Here is a 27,805-nt window from a genome sequence, read left to right on the forward strand (position 1 = left end):
TGGGTCAGCATTTAATTCTCTTAACTATTTCTTTCTTCATTTTCTCTCTCTTTACTGGCATCTTCCTATTCAACTAAATCAATGACGCTCTGTTTCCCATCGTAGAAACTTTCTATCCTTCCCTACATCCTCTCACTCTTTCTTCACTGCTGAGATTCTTGCCCATTATCTCTTCTTCCTTAAGACCCACTCAACGCCCCAACCCATGGCAGTCAGGTTTCTGCTTCTATAATTTTCTGAAATTGCTTTTGTCTAAGTTACTAAGTTTTTTTGTTTGTTTATACTTCTGGTGGAAACTTTTCTGTTTTTCTCTTCAATCTTCAGGAATGTTTGGGTTGATCTTTTCCTTTGGCTTTGGAGATAGCGGCTCTCCTGGATTTCTTCCTACCACTTCGTCCCTGACTCTCAGACTTCCTTACCAATTTCTTTTCCTCTGCCCTCTTCCTTAAGGTTACTGTTCTTCTGAGTCTGGTCTTAAGACTTATCTTCTCACTCTGTACACCTTTTCATGGGCCAGACTGAGGCTTCTGAGACCCTCAGGAAAGATCATGCCTTAGTGTCCTGTCATCTGTAATTCAAATGTAAACATTTATATTTTTAAACAAAGCAAAAATAATATTGTCTCCATCTAGACTTTCAAATTGTACAATTCTGGATATGGTTTTGAAAACGAACTCTCTCTCTCTCTCTCTCTCTCTCCCTGCCCCAGATTCCCTAAGCACATGTTGTGTTGAGTATATCTATTAGGAAGTCAGTAAAGCACTACCTCATTCATTCCAGACTTTTCATTAGCATGTATGTGTTAATGCTTTTGGAATTCATATATTGCTCAGATCTAAAGCACCATATATGCCTGTCTAATAAGCATCTCTAATTTGATTATCACAGATGACTTCAAACTGCCACCCAGACTTGTTCCACCTCCCATTTCCTAATGCTCTTCAGTGAATGGCACTACGCAGTTACTCAGTTTTCAAACGCAGAAATCATATTGGAATCTTCTCATTCGTCACCCTACCTTGTCCAATTAATCACCAATTTCTGTTGGTTCTATCCCTAAATATCTTTCAAATGCATTCACAACCTTGCAAGAGGCTTCCCTGCCTTTAGTTTTGCCTTCCTTGAATCCGTTCTCCACACTTTCTCAAGATAAGTCTTTCCAAAAGGCAAATTTAATGATGTTCCTTCCTCGCTTTAAAAAACCCTAAACTTCTTACCGTGGGTTGCACCCCACTCAGGATCTGGTTGCTGTTACTCCATTCAGCATCCATGTTTCTACTTTCCTCCAGCTCTTGTGAACTTCTTCCCCTTCCTTCCCCAAGCCACATGGCCTTGGATCAGCAGCGCCTTCTTCCTCCTGTGCTCACCCCCTGCCCAGGATATCTCCTTATCTGTCAGGCCTAGCTATAAATGCCAGTTTTGGGAAGACCAGCCTAGCGTCTCAGGTCTTGGTCAGCTGCCCCTGTCTGTAGACTCTGACTACATCTTTTGCTTTCTCTGCAAGAGTCCCTGCTGAGTCACAGTGCGATGACCCATTTCTTTGTCATTTCTGCCATCAGGCCACAAACTCCGTGGGGGTGGCAGTGTGATCTGGGCTTCTTTGGCATTGTACTGGTTGTCTGGCACTGAGCCTGAGATTTAGCTGGTGTTGAGTAGAGGCTGTCTGAATTAACACGTGTGTTGTCCCGCTTCCCAAAGCCAAAGTGTAAAGGATTTTTGATCATCATAATCCTATTAGTATGAGATTCATTCACCTTCCCCACTACTCAACACAACAGAAAGTTAAGAATTCAGTTTGGAAAGAATGGACTTCCGTGGTGTTGGTGTGTGTGTGTGCGTACATAAACGTGTATGAAATAGTAGAGAAAGAATGATTTGCTTGAAAATAGGATTTGAAGGAAGACTTTTAAAATGTTCTAAAGCAACAGAGGAAGGAGCTTTAGGAAAAGAGAAAAGAAACAGAGAAGAATCACCAAAATTCTGGATGACTTCATGAATTTTTACCATAAATTGAAATGTATCAGGTCTGCTCCAGTTATCCACAAGGACCACTCCTCCCAGGAACAGCATCCTATTTTTAAAGCCTGTGTAATGACTGTGGAATTACATTGCCCATTCCTACCCAGACCCAGAGAGCTTATTGTTACACACTATTTTTGCCAAGAAACTGCTCTGTCTTCAGTCGCCAATAAAGAGTTGTTAAAGAGAGCATGTTTTTGTCTTTGGGCTTTGTCTTTGGGCATGTCTTTGTCTCTTGCTGTTACTAGAGGCAGCAGGTCCTATATGTTACTCTTGCAAGTTTGGAAGGGTCTGCAGTGGGCAGTATTGTCAAACTTTTGAGGGGGGAAGAATAGAGTGTTCTTTGGTTCATCTTCTAATTATAATCCATCTCTACCATTGACATATTCAACTAATTCAACTAATCTTGAACGAGCACTTAGAAAATGCGAGATGATACACTAAGTTGCTCTCACACTGAGAAAGACATGGTACTTGACTTCTGGGAACTTTGTCTAGATAACGAAATAAAAAATGCTCTATAATATTGAACAAACAATATTTTATTTTATAAATGCCAACTTCTTCTTAACAGAACTATAACAGTGTAAATGTGATATTATCACATTTGTGTGATATGTGATATGTGTGATATGTGATATTATCAATGTTTTTAAATATCTTATTGTTAAATTAATAATACAATATTGAGAGTCCCACCATTTTATTCCCCACCCCTAGACTAAACTGTACAGGCAATAACTTTGGGAAATCTCATGTAAATTTTAGAACCCCTTCTCAACGTGTCCTGAGAAAATTTGTACTTCCTTTAAAATTTTATTTAATAAAACATTACTCATTAAAAAGAATTATATATGTATATATGCCGTATGTATATATATGTATGCACTCTCGATACAGAAGAACACAAAGAAGAGAAAATTAGTTCAAACCTCACTACCTATTTCATCCCCTTCTACATATCTAGACTAACATGCATGTGGTTTTAAATAAATAAACTTATATTAAACTTCTTGTGCACAGCTTGCTTCTTCAATCAATACTAGATTGGAGGCATTCTCGATAGAGATCTCTATAGATTTAGATCCTTTTTGATGCATTCATGGCATGAATATTACATACTTTTGATTTATCTTGTCAGATCCATGTTAATGGACATTTACATGATCTTTACTTTGTTATTATACTCTTGTTGACTATTATACTATTCTATTAGCATGACATAGTGCCACGTTATATTATCATGTTCTTCTACTTTTTTATGTTGCTATATATTTTCTATTTTGTGCATATTTGAAACTCATACAAATCCCTTCTTAAGTTAAATACCTAGAGAAGTAGGATTTCTGCTGTTCGTAGGTACTGCCAAAGCAGGCTTATATATTATAATTGCTGTTGTGTGTTATAGACTAGACTGGATGAGGTAGAGATTCAGAGTTAGGGATTCAATTCAGGCTGAGGTAGCCAGTGTGGGCTTCACAGAAGTGAAAGAGGAAAGGGGACTTGGATGTCGGGTACAATTTTGATAATCGTATATGTAAGGGGAGAACCACAGAATCAAAGCAGGGAGGCAAAAAAGACAAATCAGCAGCATGTGTGGCATCAGCGGGTCCATCAATGTAGTTCAGTCAATGAGGAAGTGGTGCTAGTATAAGCTAGAGGTGAGCTGCGGTCAGATTACGGGGCTTTGAATGGCAATTTAAAGGATTTTAAAGGACTCTTGTGTAGGCCACAGGGAGCCAAGAGTAAACAGAGAGTAAGCTTTGATGTTGTGCAGGGGGATGGGAGTTGGATATTAGAGGAGAAAAATAAGACATTTTAGTACATGGCAAATAAAGTAAAAAGGATCAATTCCATTCAGACAGCAACAGTGGCAAGGAGTATGGCACCTAGTGGAATTCTGATAGCATGAACAGAAGAGAAAATTAAATTAGTGCTGGGTCATCTGGGGCAGGTGGGAGGATTCAATCAGGGAGGTAGATAGCCTGTACATTTGCGGCGATGAGGGCTGTGTTAGTTTCCTTGGGCTGTCATTACAGCGTATCCCACACCGTGTGGCTTAAAAAGGAGAAATGTATTGTCTCACAATAGGTCTGGAGGCTGGAGGTCTGATATCAAGGTGTTAGCAAGGTGGGTTCCATCTGAGGGCTGTGAGGGAGAATCTATTCCGGGCCTTTCTCCCAGCTTCTGATAGCCCCAGGCTTTGCTTGGTTTATAAGCTGCATTTTCCCTTTCTCTTCACATGTTCTTCCCTCTACGTCCAGATTTCTGCTTTTTATAAGGACACAATCATATTGGATAAGGGTCCACCCTAATGATCTCATCTTAATTCAATCATCTGCAAAGACCATATTTCCAAATAAAGTCACATTCACAGAAACTGGTTAGGATTTCAGTGTCTTTTGGGGACACACAAGTCAGCCTACAACAGGGGCTATCCTGGTAGAAACAGCCAAAAGTGTGGGAAAATCAGGGCACTTGGGTGGCTCAGTCAGTAAAGTGTCTGCCTTCCACTCTGGTCATGGATTCTGGGGTCCTGGGATCAAGGCCTGCATCAGGCTCCCTGCTCAGCAGGGGAGTCTGTTCCTCCCTCTCCTTCTGCCCCTCCCCCAACTCGTGCTCTTCCACTCACTCTCTCAAGTAAAAATAAGCAAAATCTTTTTAAAAAGTGTGAGAAAATCGAAGAGGGAGCTGTAGATGTAGAAATCAATTGTATTAAGATAATCATTGAAACAACGAGAATGCATTAGATCTTCAACATGGTCACAATTCAGAGTTGTAAGGGGTAGTTTGATTTTATATTCTGTTTAACATAAGACTTACCTCTTCAATATCTGTGCGGGGTGATCCTTTAGCTTTTGCTTGGATACTTCTGGTGACAGGGAATTGTTTGTTTGTTTGTTTTAACAAAATGTATTAAGCTTTTAAAATATATTGAGGCAAAAGATACATCTTCCTAATTTTACTCTTTGGCCCTCATCCTTTCCTCTGAAGCTATACAGAGCAGGTCCTTTAACCAGTTTTTCAGCTGCCCTCCCACCCCTGCCAGCTAGACTAAATATGCCCCAATTCTTCTGCCCTTCTTCACATGGCATTGCTGTCAGATCTCCCACCTTTTTAGTCTCCCTCTTCTGGACATGTCTAAGGTTCCCGTGTCTTTGGAGAAGGATGAACTAACCAAGCATAGGTCTGTTCATGACAGTGAACTGTCTCTGTGCCTAGCACTGAATCTTTGGGGCCTATACATTTTCCCTTGGGGAATGACGGAACATTGTTGGCAAATGAAATCTATAGTTTTTTTTTTTTCCTAGTACTTGATGCCAAACCCAGAGTCCCTAACGCTATATTTTAGCCATTGCATTCTTTGTGTTAGACTTTGGATTTACATTGGAAACTTTTGAATTTTACCTTTTGAGTTTACCCCTATAATTATTGCTTTGTGAGAGATTTGGATCTTTATTCTGCCACCTGGCATATGCTCTCTCTTCAGTTAATGTCATTTGTAAACTTGAGAAACTTACATTATATGAATTCTTACGAGACATTGATTATATAATCCAGTGAAAGAGGGGAAAATACAGACACCTTGGCCCACATATTAAAAACCTCCCTTCAGGCAGTCCCTAAATTTAGTGTAGGTTGTTATGAATGTATAACTGTACATATTTCTCCATTATAAAGACCTCATGAGCAATATATCACATATCCTATTAAATTAAGGTGCATTTCTCTAAGAAATCATCTACTCGAGCAAATCCAATAAAACACCTAAAGCAACAGCAAAAGAAGTGTGATTATCTGCACATGATTTTTTTCCCCTAAGCCCGTGGATGTTTCCATACTCACCTTTTTCTTACCTAAGCAGTAAAAATTCTCCTATTTAATAAAACATTGGAAATATATCTGGAAGATGACACTGAGCTCACTGATCTGTAGTTTCCAAATCTCTCTCCTTCTTCTTCTAGAGGAACTTGAAATACCTTTCAGTCTTTGGCCATCTTGCACCTCTCCATGACCCACAAAGGTTTATTTTTATGTAATTACCCAAACCTGTCTTTTGGGGGATTTTAGGGTACAAGTCTTATGATTCCAGAGCCTAATTCATCCAAAATCAATTCATGCACTATTTTGTCCATCAGTTAGGATTTCTATATATATATACACACACATATATATATATTTCTATATATATACACACACATATATATATATTTCTATATATATACACATATATATATGTGTGTGTGTGTGTGTGTGTGTGTGTATGACTATAATTTTCCTGACTTTCCTACCTTGAGAACCAAAATCAAATGTGAAAAACACAACTGGAATATCATCTCTGAATCGGTCAGTATTTAGTTGGAAAAGAAAAAAAAAACAACCCACAAAACATTGTTGCCATTTTAAATAAAAATGGATTCAATATGGGAATTTTGTTGCTTATAAAATTTTTATAAGGGCTGGAGTAGTAGGATCCAGTTTGGACATCCAGGAATATCTCTCAGAACAGCACTGCAGAACAGGCCTGCCAGTGGAGCTGCTCCCTGCCCCTGTTTGCCACAGACAGGAAGGTGGGGGAGTCCTAGGGTCCCTGTCGAAGTGCTGGATTCAGGAGCACACCATGTGGCTGCTGTTGGGAGATCAGGAAGTTTGCATGGCCATCATGCTGTGCCCACTAGATGCGCACCAGGAACAAGCCTTTGCCCCACAGCCTGCTCCCCTACACCCTAAGGCGGGAGGCCGCGTACTTGAACACTCTCACCCAGCCATGCTTGCAGGCAGAGAAAGAAAAGGCAGTAAGGTTTTCATTTCACTGCCCTCTTCCAACTAGAACATGACTGGCAGACTCGAAATCACATCCAGATCCCTAGTTATAAGAGGATTAGATAATGCGGAATTCAACTTTGCTGTTCTCTAGAACAGAAACGCACTGGAAGGTGGGGAGAATAATCTGCAGAAACCATTCCACGACGCTGCCCCCCCCCCCACGACGTTTACAGTGCCTGATGAACACCCGGTTCTCCTAGCTGATTTTTCTCTTCATCCTCTGTCCTTCCATGTAATTAAAAAAATTTTTTTTTATCCCAGTTTAGCTAGCATGCAGTGTTACGTTAGTTCCAGGTGTACAATATAGTGATTCAACAATTCTGGACATTACCCAGTGATCATCATGATGAGTGTAGTATCGGGTACACTGCCTGTCACTTTGCAGTACAATTATGCAAGCCTGTTTCTTGAAAACAACCATCATATATTATGTTCTTTTTATTGCCAAGGCCCAACACAGTGACTCACAGATGCTAGGGAAACCAATTTAAGAATAGAAGAAAGGATGTGTGCTTTGGAGTTAGAGGAACTTGAGTTTAAAACTTGCCTCCAAAACTTACAAGCTGTGTGGTTTGGGACAAGTGACTTTAATTCCGTAAACTTGAGGGTCTTATATGTAAAGTGAAATAAATACACTAAACTCACAGGATTGTTGTGAGCTTTCCAGGAAAAAATATATATGAAGCATCTGTTATAAAGTTGGGACTCAAATTAATTTTGATCACTTTTATTATTAGGGCAAATAAATGATTGCCGGGTTACTGAATTATTGAATAGATGTGTACTTTCACAATTATTTTTCTTGGTGGCAACACAGATGTTGAAGAGTTCAGGTTTTTTTCCCTTCTGTGTCTTCATGCTCTCTTTCTGTTTTTCTTAATAGTCTGGAAAATGGAAATTAAAAAATCTATCATTCTTTGCAGTTTTTTCATGTTTATGGTTGTCCTCAGCTTTATCTTTTTTGACCCATTTTTTAATAGTTTTATGCCATTCCTCTTCCCAAAATCTGCATGTGTTCTTTTAAAATTTTAGCTTAGCTGATAGTTCTTTTATCAAACCTGGTCCCTTTTGATGTTTCATAGCTCCTTTTACCTTTATTGAGACAATCTAGAATTCAGTGCATTTTCAAAGTTAATATATTTTTACTCCCAAAGGGCCATTTCCTCCTTGAGAATCTTAGGTTAAGGAATCATTCCTCCCTTTTGGACCTCTGTTTCCCTAAAGCTCAAGTCCTTGTTCTTATCAGCCTCAGCTGTTGCAAAAGTAGTGGTTTCTTTCATCCACCCCATGTCACCAGCTATTTCTTTTCTATTAGTAGGAATTAAAATCAAACTATTAGATCTCTCTGTTGTTTCCCAAGCTTTTTGAGAGATATTATCAGGAAGTCAGGGAAAGTATCAGAAGGGCTGCAGTTGTTATTAACCCAATCAGCCTTTCGGCAGAGACTGTCTCATCTGAAGTTCTGGATCATTGCTCTATTTTTATTTTGTGTCAGTTTTGGAAACTGTTTGGGGAGGAATTAAAACTATCCCCTGCCTGACAAGGCCAGCCACAGTTGTGCCTAGAAAAGATTCAGCGTTATTTTATTTTCACTCCAAGCTTTTCATGGTGGATTTACTTCAGGTTTTAGATTTAAGTTGTGTTTGCTTCTTTTTTGCACTGTGGTGGTGTTGCCTTCATTTAATTTTATTTTTTTCTTATAAGCCAAGTCTGCCCCTCCTGAGATGTAGCCCGTTCCCCATCAAGTCTTTGAGTAGATACTTGCTTTCTTGTAATATGATGTTTGAACTGTGTTGCCAGCTCTGTAGTCATCTGAGGCCATAAGTACTGTTATTACTAATATAAGGTTCATTGGATGCTTATGTGTGGTTTTATAAGTGTTTTTTCATTTTTTCCTCCCAATTATTTTTATGCAGTAGCTACTTCCTTATTCTCATTCTACAGATGAAGACACTGAGCTATAGCGATGCTTGGTGCCTTGCCAATGCCACCTGTTCAGTCAGTGGAAGAGGTGGGACTTAAGATCATGTCATCCTGGCTTGGGAGCCTGTGTTTCTCAGGATAGGGACACACTGGCTACCTCTGACCATTGGTTTGGTAATTTTCTCTTAATTCTACTGAGTACCTCCTCTATTATGCTCTTCTCTTGCCTTATCTGGACCTAGCAAGTTATCTGGGTATTTTCACATTCATCTTCCACATCGTTATCAGGGTATGGCTCCCTTGTTAAGGAAGGCAAACTACAGCCAAGAACGGAAATGGACTCTTTCCTCCCCTTGAGCCCATATTCTGGAATCGCAGGAAAGGGTCTTTTAAAACAAATTCTTTCTTTTGTTATCATCATTGTATGTTCAATCTCCATGTGTTTTCTTTTCCAAAGATATTATATTTAAGTAATAGAAATTGTATTTATTTTCTGTTCTTGCTTCAGCAAGCTTATGAAAACAACACAAAGGTATTATCTTACAATCCTGTGGGTCAGAAGTTTGACATAGGTCTCAACAGGCTAATGTCAAGGTATTGTTAGGGCTGCATAGCTTTCTGAAGGCTCTAGGAGAGAAGCAACTTGTTTGCCTTCTCCAGCTTCTATGGGCCACACACATTCTTTGGCTTGCAGGTGCTTTCCTTCATCTTCAAAACCAGCAAGGTAGCATTTGTCTGACTCTGCGGCCATTGCCACATCTCTTTCTCTGATCACATGCAGGAAAAGCTCTCTGCTTCTAAGGAGTTGTGTAATTAGATCGGGCCCACTCAGATTACACAGAAAAATCTTCTCATCATAAAGTTAGTATTTTTTTATCACCTCTGCAAAGTCCCTTTTGCCATGTATGTTAACATAACCCCAGCCTCCAGAGATTAGGGCATGGACATCTTTGGGAACATAGTTCTGCCTACAAGCAAAGATATTATAACACTAGACTGCAGATGCTGTGATCTCTAATTACTTCTTTCATTGAAGCCTCAAGGTCTTACAACACTTAAGCATTTTTAAAGATTTATTTATTTGACACACACACACAGAAACACACACACACACACACAGGGAGAGTGAGTAGGGGGAGGAACAAAGGGAGCTGGGGTAGGGGGTGGAATCTCAAGCAGACTCCCTGCTGAGCTCCCAGCCTGACCCAGGGCTCCACCCCATGACATTATCAGGCCCTGAGCCAAAATCAAGAGTTGGACACTTAACTGATTGAACCACCCAGGCACCTAACACTTAAACATTTCTAAAGAAAAATTCCATTTTTCTTCTAGCAGTATTACTCCTTCCCATATGAATTAGCAAAACTGAGTTAATGTTTTGAGTGTAGTAAGTTTTTGTCGGTTTTTTCCTCTTTGAATTTGAAAAAAACATATATTCTTAGTTGATTATGCCCTAGTTATGAGGATATCTGATCTCTTTTATGGCATTCAGAAAAGAAACAATAATCATCATGGTGTCTTCCCCTAGCTAGTTAGGAGGTAGTTGATTATATTGAGGAGAGTGGAGGAGAGGGGAGGGGGAATAAGGGAGGAATCTTGTGTCATAGAGAGGGAAATAGGAGTAGCACCAATTCAGAGAGAGACACTGGGGAAGTAGCTGTGGGGAAAAAGACTGTGAGTTTAGTGTCAGAGATAAGCCCAGTCTACACAGACCTGTGGGGATGAATGAGGTCATATTACCATTAACAATCAAATTACATTAGTACAATGTATATTAGTACAATATGCAATATTAGTATAATATATAATAATATATATTAGTACAATATATATAATATACAATATATAATAAATCATACAGTACAAAATTTTACCCTCATACATTGTCCCCATTCCCTGGTATTTTTGGGCATCTCCAGAAAGGTAGACCTTAAAAACTCATGGCTACCAGTTTCTGTGTTCTCCTGCTGTTTACCATTGAACACTGGAAATGGTGTTTACCTTCTCTACTGACATGCAGCATTTCCAACTGATGCTCTTGTCCTTGCTGTTTCTCTAGGGAAAAGCTGGCTTCCAGAGAGAACTGGCTTCTATTGCCACCCAAGATTGTAAAACTCTCAATGCTAGAATGGTGCTGACATCGTTTAATTCTTTGCATAAATGGAGAGAGTGTCCCCTGTCCTCAACTGGTGCTTCATTTTGTCTTTAGGTCTTAAAGCATTGCTTGTGTGTCCTGGTTTATACTAATTTTATGAAAAGAGTGTTTTTTCGGTTTTTTCCGAGCAGGTTAAAATCCAGTCTGTAAAATTAAGTAGGGAACAAAATGCCATTGCATTCTTTCCCTTGTCTTTGCCTTCTATCTTTCCATGGACACAGATACATACTTCTCTGTGTTTAGCCAAAACTCAATCTTTCCTGCGTTATCTGTCTATGGAAAAGATGTCCATGTATTCATTGGTTAGACCACTATTTCATGTTCACTGAAATTTCTTTTGTGCTCAGATAGGACCACCCATTATATTGACATTTTGATCTCAAGGTGTCTGTGTATGATCTAGGGGTAGATGTCTTGCCATAAAAGAGAAAGAATCTAATCTGTAGTTCTATACATACATACATACATACGTACGTACATATCCAAGGACTGATCGTGCTTCAAAGTTTAAGAGTAGAAGAGTTCCCAATAGTGAACAAGGAGCATGACAAAAGAATGTATCAGAAACAAGATCATAGAATCCTTGGAAATAACTTTTAAGGATTAGAAGGGGAAAGAGGAATCCTTTTGTGAGTGGTCTCAAAAGCAAGAATACAACCAGAAAAGAACATTGCAAAAAAAAAAGCAGAAGAAGTAGAAAACTAAGAAGCAGGAAGTAACTAAATATAAAAATGCAATAAAGGGGGCGCCTGGGTGGCTCAGTGGATTGAGCCGCTGCCTTCGGCTCAGGTCATGATCTCGGGGTCTTGGGATCGAGCCCCGCATCGGGCTCTCTGCTCCGCGGGGAGCCTGCTTCCTCCTCTCTCTCTGCCTGCCTCTCTGCCTACTTGTGATCTCTCTCTCTGTCAAATAAATGGATAAAATCTTTAAAAAAATGCAATAAAGAATTCTCATAAGAAGGTGACTGGATTTTTTTTCATTTTGTGGCGAGGGACAGTTTAGAGATCACTGACAATTTTGACAATAGCAGTTTTGATAAACTGATACCCATGAAAGCCAGGTTATAATGGGATTAGGGGGCACATGGAAAAAAGAAATGAATAGGTCAGAAAAATTATTCTTTCAAGAAGTTTGATTTGGAAGGGGAGAAGGAAGTTATGATTTGCTTAGAAACATCATCCTGTGGGACCAGAGATAGGGGCACAAAAATAGGTAGGGAAGTGAATGTGTGTGTATGTGTTTGTATATGTGTGTGTTAGAGTCTATGACAAATGTCTTCATTTTCATCGTTGAAGAAGGAAGCATGATCATTTACTAAGAGTCAGGGGAATAAGAGATTGAGGTTGGTGGGAGAGGAGAAACAAGAGAAGAATGGTGATCTCAAATCCTTCCTGGAGAGGAGGTGACCATAAACAAGTAAAAGTATACACAAGTAGAATTAAAGATCTATAGGAGATCAAGAATAAAAACACCATGAATATGAGGTATGGGGACAACTGGAGGTAAGAAATGAAAAAAGCAGACCATTTTCAGGGATGTTTCACACAGATGTTGAAATTTCCTAAGTAATGTATGATAGGACATAGGGAAGGCGAAGGCTGTGGGCAAGGCACTGAATGCTTGATGTGTAGGAACTAACCAGGAGGTGGGAAAATAAAAAGAGGAGTAAAGTGTATGGTGATGTAGTAGAGTGCCAGGCACCTAAGAGCGGCAGGAATTTGAGAGAAGGAGAAAAACTAAGTTTCTAGAGTTGCACTGGGTACAGGGAGAGTGCCGGTTGGTACTCTGCAGACTGATAAGCTCCATGGTGTGAGCACAGTGAAAGGGTTGGGAGAGCAGGTCAAAGGTGATATTCACCAGGAGGAGAAAGCCTGGTTGGCAAAGTAGATAGTAGATGGAGTAGCAGATGGATCCCTTCTGTACATGTTGGGTAGAGAACCATGGTATACAGTAACAACAGAAAGGTTTTGATTTAGCCAAACCATAGTATTCCAATTTTGGCTGTTTCCATAAGGCTAACTGCCTGAGGGCTCTAGGGGGCATCTGGTTTTGCTGTCGTGGGGACTGCCTTGCACCTACAGAGTACAGTCAGGGCATTCCTCTGGAGAGGACTTTCTCTGAGATCTCTGGGCACACAAGCATCCTTTATGTCTTGCTTTTCAGCATGCCTGTTTTTGATACTGATTCAATGTCCTTCCGACAGTTTATGATCTTTTGCTTCTTTCTAGCTCCATCTATCAGTCTATAAAGAAGTTACTTACTCAGCTGACTATAAAGTTAGAGCACAAATAGTCATTTTAAAGTATTTTTTCACTTTTACTTAGTCTAAAACTAAGCAAAAGTTGGGGCTTTCATGTGCACTTAGACACTGGAGCATGGCTGGGGGTCAGCAGTCAGGGAGCATGGCATAGGTCAAAATGAATGCACTGAGTCTGGGGGACGAAGAAACCCAGGTGCTGGATACAGCTAGTGGTTAATCCCAATAGGTCATAGTCCTAAAATGGTGAGGCAGGTCTGCATTCTTCCAGGGGCCATGTCAGAAATAACAGACTTGAGCAGTGGGTGGAACAACTTCATGTGTCAGTCTCAAGCAGAGCTTGTTTCTGAGACAGTTTTTACAAAATCAAACTACAACTTCACTTTGGTCAACCTCGGTCCTCAGGGAGAATTTCATGGTGAGGACTTCTCCGGTCTAGAGTATGGAGAGTATGAGCAAAGGGAGATCCTAGCAGAAATGAAGCAGATTAATGCAGTTCATCTTCCCTTTCATACATAGTTCTGGTCAGTGCAAGACACTTGTGCTTTTTATGATATTTGCATATATTATTTCCCCTTCCTTGATCATTAAATTATTTTGGATGTCAAGTCTGTCTCCTCATGAATCATTTCTAAAGCTCTGAATTTAAGAGTAATGTCCATTTTCCACACTCAATGTCTAAGCCAGGCTCTGGTCACATTAGTAAGAAGATTATCTTTGTTAGGTCCGATCAGCTTGTGAACAGGTGTACATTTTATATTAGGCAGGGAATTCTACATATAAAGGAGACACACTGATATCTAAGTTTTATCCTCTTCAGATTAGAGAAAAAAGTCTTTGTTTCTAAGGAAATAAGGTTTCCTTCTATCAGTTTAATTAATGACTGTTTTCAATTGTCCCTAGCTTTTTAAAATGTGTTCTCCTCCTTATACTTGCTGACTTCTGTCTACATGTATCTCTGTGGAGTGCAGCAGTCAGAACAACCACACCCAGTTTGCCACCAGCATGACATAAATACTCTCATCTGGAAGGGTAATTTATGGCTGGCGAGAGGGTTGGGCAAAGAAGAAAAAGGGAGATGAGTAGAACCAGCTAATGAGGTTGGTGGTGGAGGAGGAGGCCTCTTGGAGGGTGCTCAAGGGAAATTAGCGGAACTGCTGGGTTGCGGGAGGACAGAAGGATGGCAGCCAAGACTGGTAAATGGCAGATGGAGAAGCCAGTAACACACAGATAGCCCAAATAAACTATGCCAGAAACTGGGGGATTTGGGGGAAGTGAGGGAGGAGAAAAGAGAGAAAACTGTCAAGTTACCAACTCCCAATTTTAATGGGAAATCTGGAATAGGAACAGAGAAAGGGTGTGACTTGTCTTCCTTGGTATCCTGACTTGTGTGTAGACCCAGTCTCTGATTCTCTCTGCCCTTATTTGTCCTTTCTATTCCTTTCATTTCCCGTCCTTTCCTTTTCTTCTCTCTTTTCCCATTCGCCCTCTCTCTTCTCCATTCTCCTGGCCTACATCTCCATGTTGAAGAATTACTTGATGTCATCACAGCTCCAAACCATCAATTTGTCAATAGAGGAAATTGTAATTATTTTTAATAAAGGAAAAAGGGAAAGAGAATGTGACTAATATCCAGGGAAAACCAGGCAACAGTCCAGAAAACATTGTGTCTCCAGGAAAGCAGCAGAAGGAATATCCCTCTGATCACATCTGACATCACCTCATGGAATTTGGATGATTTCTTGGGGCTTAGAACTATTTTTCCAAGATATTATAAGTCAATATGAAAAAGTATTTTTAAATCTTTTTTCTCCCAAGTATCTTTGGTTCTAAAGCAGAATCTTTTTTGTTTCTTAACTTGTATTCCCCTTTTTTCTTCTGTTCCAAAGAATACAAAAACAATCTTCCTTGGGATCTCTATTTCTTGGGTACTCCTTGCCAGTATATCCTACATGTGGATTAAACAGATTACGTCAACAGTGTGGTTGGGAGGCAAAGCAAGCAAGAGAAGAAGGGTCATGCTGTCCTAACATGAGCTTCTGGATTTCTGCTTGTCTATCAGAATAGTAACAATGAAGCATGATCTATAAAGGAAATTTCCAGCTAATGTTGAGGGAGCTGTCTGCCCAGTTGAAGCTGATAGGAATATTCCTCTTTTTGAGTGGCAGACTATGGTCACATCCAGTGAATACAAAGGGTCACTGAGCTCTGCTTTAGTTGTTCATTCTTAAAATAGTTCTTCAGTGAGAATGTTGAGTGAGTTTGTCTGCTTATGGTAAATTTAAAGTTTCACTGATGCCAGGAAGATGAAGGTCATTGACTATATATGAGCTTAAAAAGAGACAAAATGCTTGTTTCCCTTTTTTATGGGCCATATGGCATGTGTTTTTAATAGACCTTTAATTCTGTGCATAAGTGCAAACATAATACTGCCTAGTACATTGAAGTCCACCAGTAGAGATACTCAGTAAAGAGCATAAGGTAGTGGAGTTGGAGTAGTTTCTATGGATTAGGGGACAAGAAAGAAAGAAATATATATATATATATATATATATATATATATATATATATATATATATACACACACACACACACATACATACACACAGTTAAAAGTCCTTGCAGTAACTTTATAATATCTTCTTCTACCTATAACTCATCTGTTTTTTCCTCTTTTTTACTTTATGTTTCCTAGCCACCTTTTTTTAAAAAAAATCATGCCTGAAACAAGCATGTACTGAAATAGAGATTCAGTTGGTCTTCTGATCATAATAATGTTCATACAGTGTGATAGAAGGAACCAGGAACTGAGAGGTGGAAGGCCTTCTTCACCATGGCCTGGGGTTAATACTCAGGGCAAATAATTAGGAGTATCATTGGATTCATCTTGAGGAAATAATATAGATGTATAATGGGAATTGAGTTTAAGTTTAAACACTGAATATTCATATAAATAATATAGTGCTGAAAAGGTAAGATTTTATTTATCTTGGAATAAATATCCCAAATGTGTACTGGTACCTTTTTTGTTATCTTCATGACAGCCTGGTCTCTGTCTTTCTACCCCTCTAAAGGGCAGTGCTGGCTGGGAATGTCAGTATGATTAGGTATGGTCCTGCTTTCTATGTACTGATCCTTTGGTGTGACATTTCTGTTTTGTGTACTCCAGGGCATACATGAGTGTGAAGGAGCTGAAGGAGGCGCTGCAGCTCAACAGTACTCACTTCCTCAATGTCTACTTTGCTAGCTCAGTGCGGGAAGACCTTGCTGGTGCTGCCACGTGGCCTTGGGACAAGGAAGCCATCAGTCACCTGGGTAAGTGAAGTGAAGACCAAATATGGTAGAAAAATGGAGCAGGCCCCAAATGATTATGTGACATGAGTTTGAGGAAAAAAGAAAGAAAGAGAAAAATAAATTTACTCAACGAATTAGCTGCATTGGACTGAGAATGGCTTTTGGAAGAATCTGTCAAATGTTTCAATATAGACAAGAAGGAGGTATTAGAAGGCAAAGACTCAGGATGTTCTAGACAAATATATGATCTAGATGTAAATAAGTTGCTGATGTGTAATAAGATCTATTTTATGTCTTGGAGAGCCTCAAGGGGAAAATTAGTAAAGAAGATGACTAGACTGTGAAACCCAGTTTACGGTAATCAGTGTGACAGAAGACCTGTGGGCTTCATACATGGCTCCTCAGGATCCATGATCCAGGATTGGGCTCCTGAGGAAATTCTGGAGCGTTCAGGCAGGTGGGGCTTGCCTCCTTACCTAGGAAAAGGGTGACACCTTAATATTGAGTGGAACCTCTACATTCCTAAGAAAGAAAATTTCTTTAATAATGTGTTATTGCTTTTTTTTTTTTTTTTTTTTCCCCCTTTTATTAATTTTTTCAGCGTAACAGTATTCATTCTTTTTGCACAACACCCAGTGCTCCATGCAAAACGTGCCCTCCCCATCACCCACCAAAAAAAAAAAAAAAAAAAAAAAAACCTCATACTAAACTGATTTGTAAGTCAGGATGGATGCCAAGTCACAGATTTTCTTCAATAATCTCAAGATGGCTCAAGGCCATACAGATAAGAGTTCGTTGGTGGCTTTCTTCTGCCCCACAGCCTTTGACTTGGAAAGATACTGGGCAGGGGAAACGGTGCTTCTAGAACTACAGTTGCTGAGGGTCCTGGACCCTCCTATGTAAATGCCACTGGAACCAGACAGTGATGTTATTACAAACCCATTTTTGTCATCCATCCAGCATCAACCTCTGATTTCAGGTAGGCACCGATTTATGGGGGGCAAAAAACCAATGGTATCTTAAGAAGTTGACTTGTCAATCAAATTTTGGTAAATCAGAATAAATATTCAATGCAGTAATGGAACTTAAAAAAAAAAAAATAATGTGTTATTGCTATTGTCAATCAATAAGTCATTAAGTCAGTTAACGTGGATAAGAGTAATTATTCAATATAATTTATATGTACTTTAGAAGAGTCTTGAATAGGATTCTACCAAAATGTATTTTAAAACTGAACTAGCATAATTGGGAGGAATCTTCTTGTTGGAAAGAGTGATTATAGAGATTAGAAATCACTTTATAAGTGATTTTTAAAGGTTATGCAAAGTGAATCTTCTTAGTAATCAAATATGAAGCAGAGAGATATAAATTGAAGGAAGATCACATAATGCTATATATGTCAAATCCATGTATAATGAGGTCATTGTGAAGTGGCATCCGGAACATGTTTAATTGATAATTAAAGAAAATATGAGCAAGTCTCCAAAGGACAACTAGTATCGTGGATTGGGGAAGAAGGAAGATAAGTAGTAGGGTAGCAATAGATGAAAAAATATTATTGCTGTTCAGGAGGAAACCAGAGTATGAAAATCTCTGGAATGAATCAGGTCAGCATTTAGAAAGGCTACAGATCTCAAGTAAAGGAGGACACAATAAAAAAATTAAACATGTGGTGATCCAAATGAATGCTTTGCTAGTATGCTGGGTTACAATGACTCTAAAGCATCTGATACAGTTTTAAGGCTCTGAAGTCCTTTTATCACTAAATTTTGTATTTTTAGCTTAGAGTACATGAGAAATCAGAAATTTGTGAGGTTAGTGTTACTTTGTAAATGAAAGAAAATGTGTCATTTCAGCCTTCCTGGTAGGCTAGAAGAAGAATAAATCATTTAATAGTGAGTTGAGTGTCTTGACTTATCCTCGTCAAAAGCAATGGTAGCAGAGGAGCATATAACACCATAGAAAAGTGTCCCCAATTAGTGCATATCTGATTTGCCAATGGTAACATTTTTTGGTGTATATATGAAGGGGTTCTGACAGCAAGGTTTACCCAGCTATGGTTTTCATGAGTTCCCAGGTCTATCACTGGGACTCATGAAAACCATCTGTGTTTGAAAACCTTTAGAAATGATCTATCTGCCTGGACATTATGAAGACAAGTCTTGGCCTTTGGTAAGAACCACTGGGGGTGAGAGCAGACCACTGAATGTTTTCTAACTTTATTGGAACTGGACCATTGATAAGATTCATTTAACTATAAAAATGGATAAAATACCAGGGGCGAAAAAAGCTATTTGAAGACATCAGACAGTAGCTAAGACAACAAGGATTTGAGGGCCCAATGTCAGTGAGAAGAAAAATGCACTGAAGTGAGTTTCTATGTATAACTCTGTTGTTTTTTTCCATTCAGGGAAATTGCCAAATTCTCAGTGAAAAGAATAGATGCAGAGCAGAGAGCAGTCTAAAGTCTGCTGAAGTCTTACTACTAGGGAGACAAAAATTAAAGGTCAGGCCATTCAAGTCATCCAAGACTCCCATAGAAATAGAAATCCCCTAAAAGCCTGATATTATGCTTGTAATTTTTCTTTTAAGATATTTGCTAACTACTAACCCATGCATTCTTAGGGACAGCAGCCAAGAAAACAAGTATAAAATAACTTCTAAGAGATTAAAAAGTCAAACAATGGTTTCAGGAGTCTCATAGTAAAGGGAAGAAAAAGTTGGAATTGAGGCCTATCATGGAGGAGGGGCCCTGAGACACTCTTGTGTGACAGCAAACAGAGATAGTCCAGATTACACAAAGCCTGAAATCCAGCCTGAAACACTCTTAAATCCCTTTGTGAAAGAAAGTCAGTGGCCTATATTTAACTGCCTAACAAAAGAAAATTGGATATTTTCTTCCTTCCTCTGGAGGAAGAAAGTATCATGAAGAGCCTCTGCAAGTTGTCAAGCACAATGTCCAGCAACCAGTAAAAAAATTATCAGTTATGTCAAAAAGCAGGGCCAAATTATGGTAAACTTAGCTAAATGAAGAAAGCAATCATTAATAAATACAAACTCACAGATTGACCATATATTGGAGTGATAGGATATTGGTTTTAAGGTCATTATGATTAATATACTAGAAAATGTATATTAAAAATGAAGAATATCTCCTGAGAACTGGAATTTGTAATAAGGTATTAAATGGAAATTTTGGAACAAAAAATACAGACTGAGATTAGGAAATTAATAGATAAGTTTATGAGGAGGAGAAAGAATTAAGGGGATAGAAAGTTATAGAAAATATTTGTATTAAAGCTCAGAGAGAAAAAGTGTTGGAAAAATATAGAAAATAACTTGAGACTTTTGAGACCTGATGAAAATTTCCCAATGTAAATCAGAGTTCTAGAAGAAGATGGGAAAGATATTAGGGCAGAAGAAACATCAAGGAGATAATGGCTGTGACCTGTAAAGTAATAGAAAATATGAAACAACAGATTCAAAATGTTTTACAAACCCCAGGAAGGATAAAATAGAAAGAAAGTCACAAACTAGGTCTATTATAGCAATAAAATAATACTGAAGGAACTTGTGCAAACAAAAAGGAAATGGGAAAATGAGAAGTAAAGACACGCAAAAGGAAATGAATGATACTAGAAAGGATAAAAATATTAAAAGTCATAACAATAATGTCTTTTGGTTTAAAACATATGTAGAATTAAAATATGACAACAATTGTACAAAAAGCAGAAGAGAAAGTAAGTGAAGTTAAAGAATTTAAGGTCCTTTCTTTTCCTATATCTAGAAAAAGTGCTGGTTTTAGTAATTTGAGACAGTAATAAGTCAAAAACACATGTTGTAGTCTTTAGGATGACCATTAAACAATAAATGATCTTTTGTAAGCTTACGGAGCAGGAAATGAAATGATCCAGTTAAGGCAACAAAAGGAAAGAAAATAGGAATAAATAACAACAAATAGAAACAAAAAGTAAGATACTGATTATGAGCTAATGTATTAATTCCATTAAAGCAAATGGACTAAACATACCACTTTAAAGCCAAAAATTATCAGACTGAAAATAAAACCCAACCATATGGTGCTTGTAAGAGACACATCTTGAATATGAGAACAAAAAACTGAAATGATAAGAATCAGAAGATGTATATATATATATATATCATACAATGAAAATACTAGTCCAAAGAAAGTCAGTGTAGCTTTCTTATATCAGATAAAGTAAACTTTAAGATAGTGCATATTATGCAAGATAAATAGGCATATTTTATAATTGGAAAATGTAAGTGTGATAAATTTTATGCACCCAATAACATGCCCTAAAATATGTAAAGTGAAATTTGACAAAAATAAAAAGAAGACAGAAAAATCTACAGTCATATTTGTTATTTTAAAAACTATTTTCTCAGAAAATAATAACTAAACAAATATCTAATGGAGATCTAAAATATTTGAAAAATATTTAACATGTGACTTAATTAACAAAATTAATATAGTATACTTAAACAGCAAAGAATATGCCTTATTCTCATGTACCATGGAAAATTTACTGAGAGTTCTGGGCCAAAAAGTAAACTACAAAGTTTTTAATCATGAAGTCTTTGCTTTCTCATATCATTCGAAATAAGGTAGAAGTCAATAACAACAAAAACAACAACAACAAAAACAAGGAAATCCACAAGTATTTGGAAACTATGCTATACGCTTCTAATTACCTCATGGCTCAAGGAATAAATTGCAATGGAAATAGGAACGTATTTTTTTTTAAAGATTTTATTTATTTATTTGACAGACAAAGATCACAGGTAGGCAGAGAGGCAGCCAGAGTGAGAGGAAGGGAAGCAGGTTCCCTGCTGAGCAGAGAGCCCAATGTGGGGCCCGATCCCAGGACCCCGGGATCATGACCTGAGCCGAAGGCAGAGGCTTTAACCCACTGAGCCACCCAGGCGCCCTGGAAATAGGAACATATTTTTAAGTGAAATGATTATGACAATAGGGCCTATCAAATTTATGGTATATACAAGAGGCTGTAAGTAGAGTGAAATCTATAGTTTTGTATATTAGAAAAGGAAATGTCTGAGCTAGGTATCCATCCCAAGAAACCAGCAAGGAATAACATATTAAATCAACAAAATGGTGACAAAAGGAAGTAATAAAAGTAAGAGAAGAAATAAAATAGAAAATAAACATTAATTAGAAAAAAGTTAACAGAGTTAAATTTTGGAGGGGAGGGGCAAAGAAAAAACTGATCAAGCAATGAAAATGAGAAAGAGTATATAGCCACTATGAGAAATGAAAGGAATAATACTTTTATATATACTGTAGACATTAATAGCCAAAAGTATTTTCGGCAAATGGTGTTACAGCAATTGGACGTCCACAAGCAAAAGAAAATGAATTTCAATATGAGTCTTGTACCTTGTAAAAAAATTAACATAAATCAGAGATTTAAATATAAAAATAAGCTCAATTCTCGCTTTAGCAGCACATATACTAAAATTGGAACAGTACAGAGAAGAGTAGCATGGCCCCTGTGCAAAGATGACACAAAAATTTGTGACACATTCCATATTTTTACAAAGTAAATAAGATGGCCAAAAGTAGTGATAAAGAGAGAGAGAATTTTACATCAGGGAGTGTAGTGCTATGGTGAGTGCTGTGAAGTGTGTAAACCTGGCAATTCACAGACCTGTACCCCTAGGGATAAAAATACATTATATGTTTATAAAAAATTTTTTAAAAATTAATAAAAAAAAGAGAGAGAGGGAATTTTGAAAGCATTAAGAGAAAGGAAATCGGTTACAGACAAGGGAAACCCCATAGGGCTATCAGGGGATTTTTCAGCAGAGTGGCATGATATATTCAAAGCGCTAAAAGGAAAAAACCTGCAGCCAAGAATACTCTATCTAGCAAGGCTTTCATTCAGAATAGAAGGTGAGGTAAAGTTCCCCAGAAAAACAAAAGTTAAAGGAATTCATGACAGGAACAAAACCAGTCAAATCCCTATCACACAAAATGTCATCAGCCTATGGATTTCAAATCCACAGTCTAGCCACCCATGTGCCCAAGTCAGTGTGCACGGCCTGCTACCTGCTCAATGCCAAGTCAACATGCCTTCACCTCAGAGTGACAAGGACTCAAACTGTCACTCTTCCACTCAGATTCCAGCTCCTGTGCTCAAGTTTGTGCACAAAAGTAAGCGTAACTTTGACAGGAGAATGAAGCAACCCAAATAGTAGCACTAATTCTGTGAAATATATAATGGATAAAAGGAGTGTGCTAGGATGAGAACATCTCCAGCAGCCACATCAAAGAATAATACATACAGCATGAGGCTAATTACTAAAAGAAACAAGCCCAAGAAAAATAAAACAGGACAAAATCTGAAAAGGAGACAAACCATAAGAGACTCTTAATCATAGGAAACAAACTGAGAGTTGCTGGAGGGGAGGGGCATGAGAGGTGGGGTAACTGGGTGATGGACAATAAGTAGGACATGTAATGGAATGACCACTGGATGTTATATAAGGCTGATGAATCACTGAACGCTACCTCTGAAATTAGTAATACATTATATGTTAATTAATTGAATTTAAATTTAAAAAATAACCTCCCCCCCAAATACACCTATAGAACTTTTAAAAGAAAACATAAGAGAAAATCTTAAGGGCAGGCCTAGATGAAGAGTGCTTATATATGACACTCATAGCATGGTTCATAAAAATAAAAACTTACAAATTGGACTTAACCAAAATTTAAAGCATTTTCTCTGAGAAACACTTTGTTAAGATGAACAAAGAAATGGCAGACCTGGAGAAAATATTTGCGGAATGCACATCTCCTAAAGGATCTGTATCTGGAATTTATAAAGAATTTTAAAATTCAATAGTAAGACAAATATTCCAGTCAGAAAATGGGCAAAGACACGAACAGACATCTTACCAAAAAAAATATTCACATGAAAAGATGTTCAGTATCATTAGCCATCAGGGAAATGCAAATTAAAATGACCATGAGGTATTACAACACACTTTTTAGAAGAGCTAAAATAAAATAAATAAATAAAAAGATTAAAAAAAAAAAAACAAAAACCAGTGACAATACTAAATGCTGGTAGGGAAACAGAGAAACCAGATACATTGATCTTGGGAAAGTAAAATAGCATGGCCACTCTGGATAATACTTGGGCAGTTTCTTATAAAACTTAGCCTACACTTACCTAATGATCCAGGAACTGGACTCTTGGATGTTTATCCCCAAGAGCCATTCAAAAATCTGTATGTCAGTTTTCATAGCAGCTTTTTATTTGTAAGAGCCTTAGAACTGAAAATGACAGAGGTGTCCTTCCATGCCAGCTGCTTAACCAAACTGTGCTATCCATACAATGGAATACTACCCAGAACTAAAAAGGAACAAAGTATGAGTGCATATGACAACTTAGAATCTCAAGGGTATTATGCTGAAAAAAAAAACCAAACAAACAAACTCACAAGTTACACACTGTATGATTTATGTAGGATTCTCAATTAGGTAATTACAAAGAACAACTGAGTGGTTGCTGGGGTCAGGATTGGGGTGTGAGGGGAGAGATATAGTATGGCTGTGATATGGAGGATAGCAAGAAAGAGATCTTAATGATGATGGAACAGCTCAGTATCTTGATTGAGGCAGTAGTTACACAAAGGTATGCATGTGATAAAATTATGTAGTACTGCAAGACACACACACACAGAGAGACACACGAGTGTGTGTAGAAACTAGTGAAATCTAAGTAAGAACTGTGACCTTTATGCATAAGCAGAATACTTCACATTTAGTAGGTATTCTGCAAATACTGAATGAGGGGATGAATGAATAAATGAGTGAAGGTATTAAATGTAAATGGTTTCAAGAAATGTTTAAATTATCTCGTGAGTCACTGACTCATAATGAATTGCAAAAGAGACTAGGTATATTTATATTTTATTCTTAAACCTCTTAGGAATAACTGTTCTCCCATAAAATGTTCCTTAATGTGCTTTTCAAAAGCAGCAGGCTAGACTGAACAGCTGAAAGATCTGGCTCACTATGAAATTGCTCGTGATCTTATTTATTTCTTCCTGTTCAGTCATAACTGTGATTGAACAAGGGAACCATATTGACCTAAATCAGGTGTAGAGTAGTACAGACAGCTGGCATAACATGATAGAGGAAGACATTTAGGATTTTCTAAATAGAGTCTTTTTAAGACTCAAGCTTAAGATTATCTATTTGTGTTAACATTCAAGAACCCTTGCATTTTGAGGGTCAGCTGAGTGACCCAGCATGTAAGTACACCATCCTGAAGGTTTGAAGATTGAATCCAATTTCCGACTACCAATGGCTTAAGTGAGTACATGGAAAGACAGATGTAATTCATGGTTGTGCTTTTCCATCCACACTATTTCTGACTTTAAGCATGACTTTGTACTTTTAATACTGTGGTAATGCAGGGTAGAATTTTTTTTATAAGTAAATGAATGAATGAGCTCCCCTTGAGCTCTAAGGTTCAGTAGTTTGAACATCTTTAGCCTTAATCCACAACACTTAAACTGAAAATATATCTTTAAAGGCAGAAGACTTAAATTTGTGGTAAACCAGCCTTTTCCTAAGCTATCAATACCATACTCATAATCATTCATTCAGAGAATGGTAGTTGAATCTGTTTGTGGCAGTAATGGAGATACAATAATAAAATGAAATCACCCTAAAGGTTTATACAATGTAATTGCGAGGCAGACATGCAGATATATACTTCCGCTACTGTGCGATGATACTGCTTTGAGGTAGGTAAGAGCATGAAGAGAAAGTGCCCGATTGTGTTCAAAGCATCAGGGAAGAATTCCCAGAGGGGCAGAGGCTGGAGAGGAGAGTTGAAAGATAAGCAGGAGTTAGCTTGGCAGACAATTAAACAGCATTCCGGAGGGAAAGAACTGATAGATGCCAGGGTTCAGGCTGTTAAAAACCTGGGCATGCTAAGAAGTATAATGGCCAAGTATTCCATTACTTGGAATGGCCAGTGCAGTGTTTCCCAAACTTATTTTTGCCCTCTTGTACCCCCTAAAACACTTGAAAAACTCTGAACCCTTTTGTATGTTCAAAGAGCAACATCGATGGCAAAGAATATATCTCTGGCCATATTATTTTAAATTATCGACAATTAAAGATAAATTTTAAATCTACTCTCCTAAATGAATCTTCAGTAACATAATGATTTGTTAATCATCATCACTGAAAAATTCATGGCCATGCACTTTGTTTTTTAAGATTGGGAAATTATTCACTGCACATTTTACTGTTTGAATTTGTGTTTCCATTCCATTTCTCCTGTAGAACTTCATAGTAATGTAACATATGCATATTTTAAAATATCTTTAGTCATCCTTTTCTCCGCTGAAAACATATTTTAAGTAAAATAACTCTTTTGTGATCATTTTTAATTAAACTTTTTATTTTGACATAATTGTATATCCACATGTAGTTCTAAGAGATAGTACATAAAAATCCTACATATCCTTTACCCATTGTCTTCCAATGGCAACATCAGCAAAAAAAATGGTATGATATCAACATCAGGATATTAACATTGATACTGATCATAAGTTATAAATTGCTAAAAGATTTATTCTCTGTGTGATATCTTTTCAAACATTTGCTTGTCCAAAATTGATCAAAATGCTCTTTTAAAAATGTTGACTAATAACTAGTAAACAAAATGAGGAATGCATATTTTAGTTAAGTGTGTCTTTTCTTCCCCAAATTAGTTCTTGTCTCGATGGATGAATGTAAATTATTGCTACATTGAAACAAGATTTAGCACCAGTTATATTGCTTTTCTTTTTTTCTTCCATAGTTCTGAGTGCTGAGAAATTTGTTCTCATAAATAAGTATATGGGAAAAAATGGAGTTCTGTTTAATTGACTGAATTGATGGTGGTGCCAAGGTACAGGAAAAGTAGGAGCAAATGGGGAGCTGGTTTGGTTTAGATATGTTGAGTTTGGGGTCTCTCTATATATCTGACTATCCAGGGATTTTCACAGAAGCAGGAGAAGGAGCAAGGCTCAAGGGTATACCAGAAACCTAAGGAGAGAGAAGTTTGAGAAAGTCCCCAGTGGCCCACAAATGCAGCTGCTGCAGAGAGATGAAGTCAGTACAAGTCCTTTTGGCTATGTTAGAGAGGAGAGTCTGTCAAGGTTGGGCACAAAAATTAGAAACTTTAGAGTTTTCTGGGCCAATCAGCTTTCTACTTGTTCTAGGGAACATGTGTACCGCCAAAGAACACTCAGAGATTCCAACTGGATCGTTAGCAACATGCCCCAATGTCCAGGAGACCCAAGAACTGTGTGGGAGGGAACTTTAACCTGGCTCATCATGGTCGTTTAAACAAGTGGTCCAGATAATGCGACCATTATAGGAAAAAAAGTCTTTGAGTGATAGAGTGGTTTAGGGCTTCCCTTGGATAAGAACAAATGGAAACTTGAGCAAACCACCTCTCTGAGCCTTATTCTCCCATATATAAAATGGGGATAATAAGCACAAGGAAGAGAACCAGCACATAGGAGGGCTTCAATAATTATAGCTCCATTAGTAGTAGCAGCAAAAGCAGTAGAAGCTCCAAATACCATGAGTCTGTGGTTAACCTTCTCGGTTGTGCCCTCAGTCTACCACCTTACCTTCAACCCAGAGATTTTCAGTACCCAGGAAAGATACTGGCTGCTTTGGGACTCAGTGGATGGGAGGAGAGAGCTAGCACAGGGTGATACAGCTGTGACAGATATCTGGGGGAAAGCAAAGTAATAGCAACTGTAGGGAGCAGGGGCAGGTAAAGGCAGCAAAATTCGCTCAGAGGTAAGATATTTCTCCCCCAGTCAGAACTTTGGTAGGAGTCCCCCAGGGCAAATCTCAGCTTCCTCCCAACCAAACTATTGGCCATTGACATTGGGGTGTTCTATCAGTTGTGACACATTCATGCACAAGGTGGGTAAGGCAACAAGTGGTGAGTAATAGCCACAGATTTGACACATGGGAAGTCTTTGGTCATCGCAGCAAGCTTGTTCCTGTGGCCTGCAGGTTCAGACTCCAGAGTGGGGTTGGTGGAAGAATCTGCTGGAGGGAACCAGAGGCACTCTGGTACAAGCAGTCATTAGACGGCTGGACTAGAGTGACACAGATTTTGTCCCCAGTCCACCATTCTTCTCTTTTCAATACCAAAGCAGGATGATTCTCCCAGGAAACAAGGAGTGAACAAGATATATAAGCTGGAGAGCACATGTAAATATGAAGAATTATAGAAGCATCCACAAGACAAGCTACA

At 38.1% G+C, this 27,805-nt stretch overlaps 1 protein-coding gene and 1 non-coding gene across 2 annotated transcripts in view; both read left to right on the plus strand.

Moving 5' to 3' along the window:
• The window catches only part of PAPPA2 (pappalysin 2), a 302,543-nt gene that overhangs the window by 98,258 nt on the left and 176,480 nt on the right, over positions 1–27,805 (plus strand). Inside the window, exon 3 of the mRNA XM_045982073.1 lies at positions 16,351–16,496. Within this exon, the coding sequence (XP_045838029.1) occupies positions 16,351–16,496 (146 nt within the window). The remainder of the gene's footprint in view (positions 1–16,350; positions 16,497–27,805) is intronic.
• Positions 21,947–22,049, plus strand: LOC123928519. Its single transcript, XR_006815733.1, has one exon. It is a non-coding gene; the product is annotated as a U6 spliceosomal RNA (small nuclear RNA).

This window comes from Meles meles, chromosome 17 (assembly GCF_922984935.1).
Source record: "Meles meles chromosome 17, mMelMel3.1 paternal haplotype, whole genome shotgun sequence".
Classification (NCBI taxonomy): domain Eukaryota; kingdom Metazoa; phylum Chordata; class Mammalia; order Carnivora; family Mustelidae; genus Meles; species Meles meles.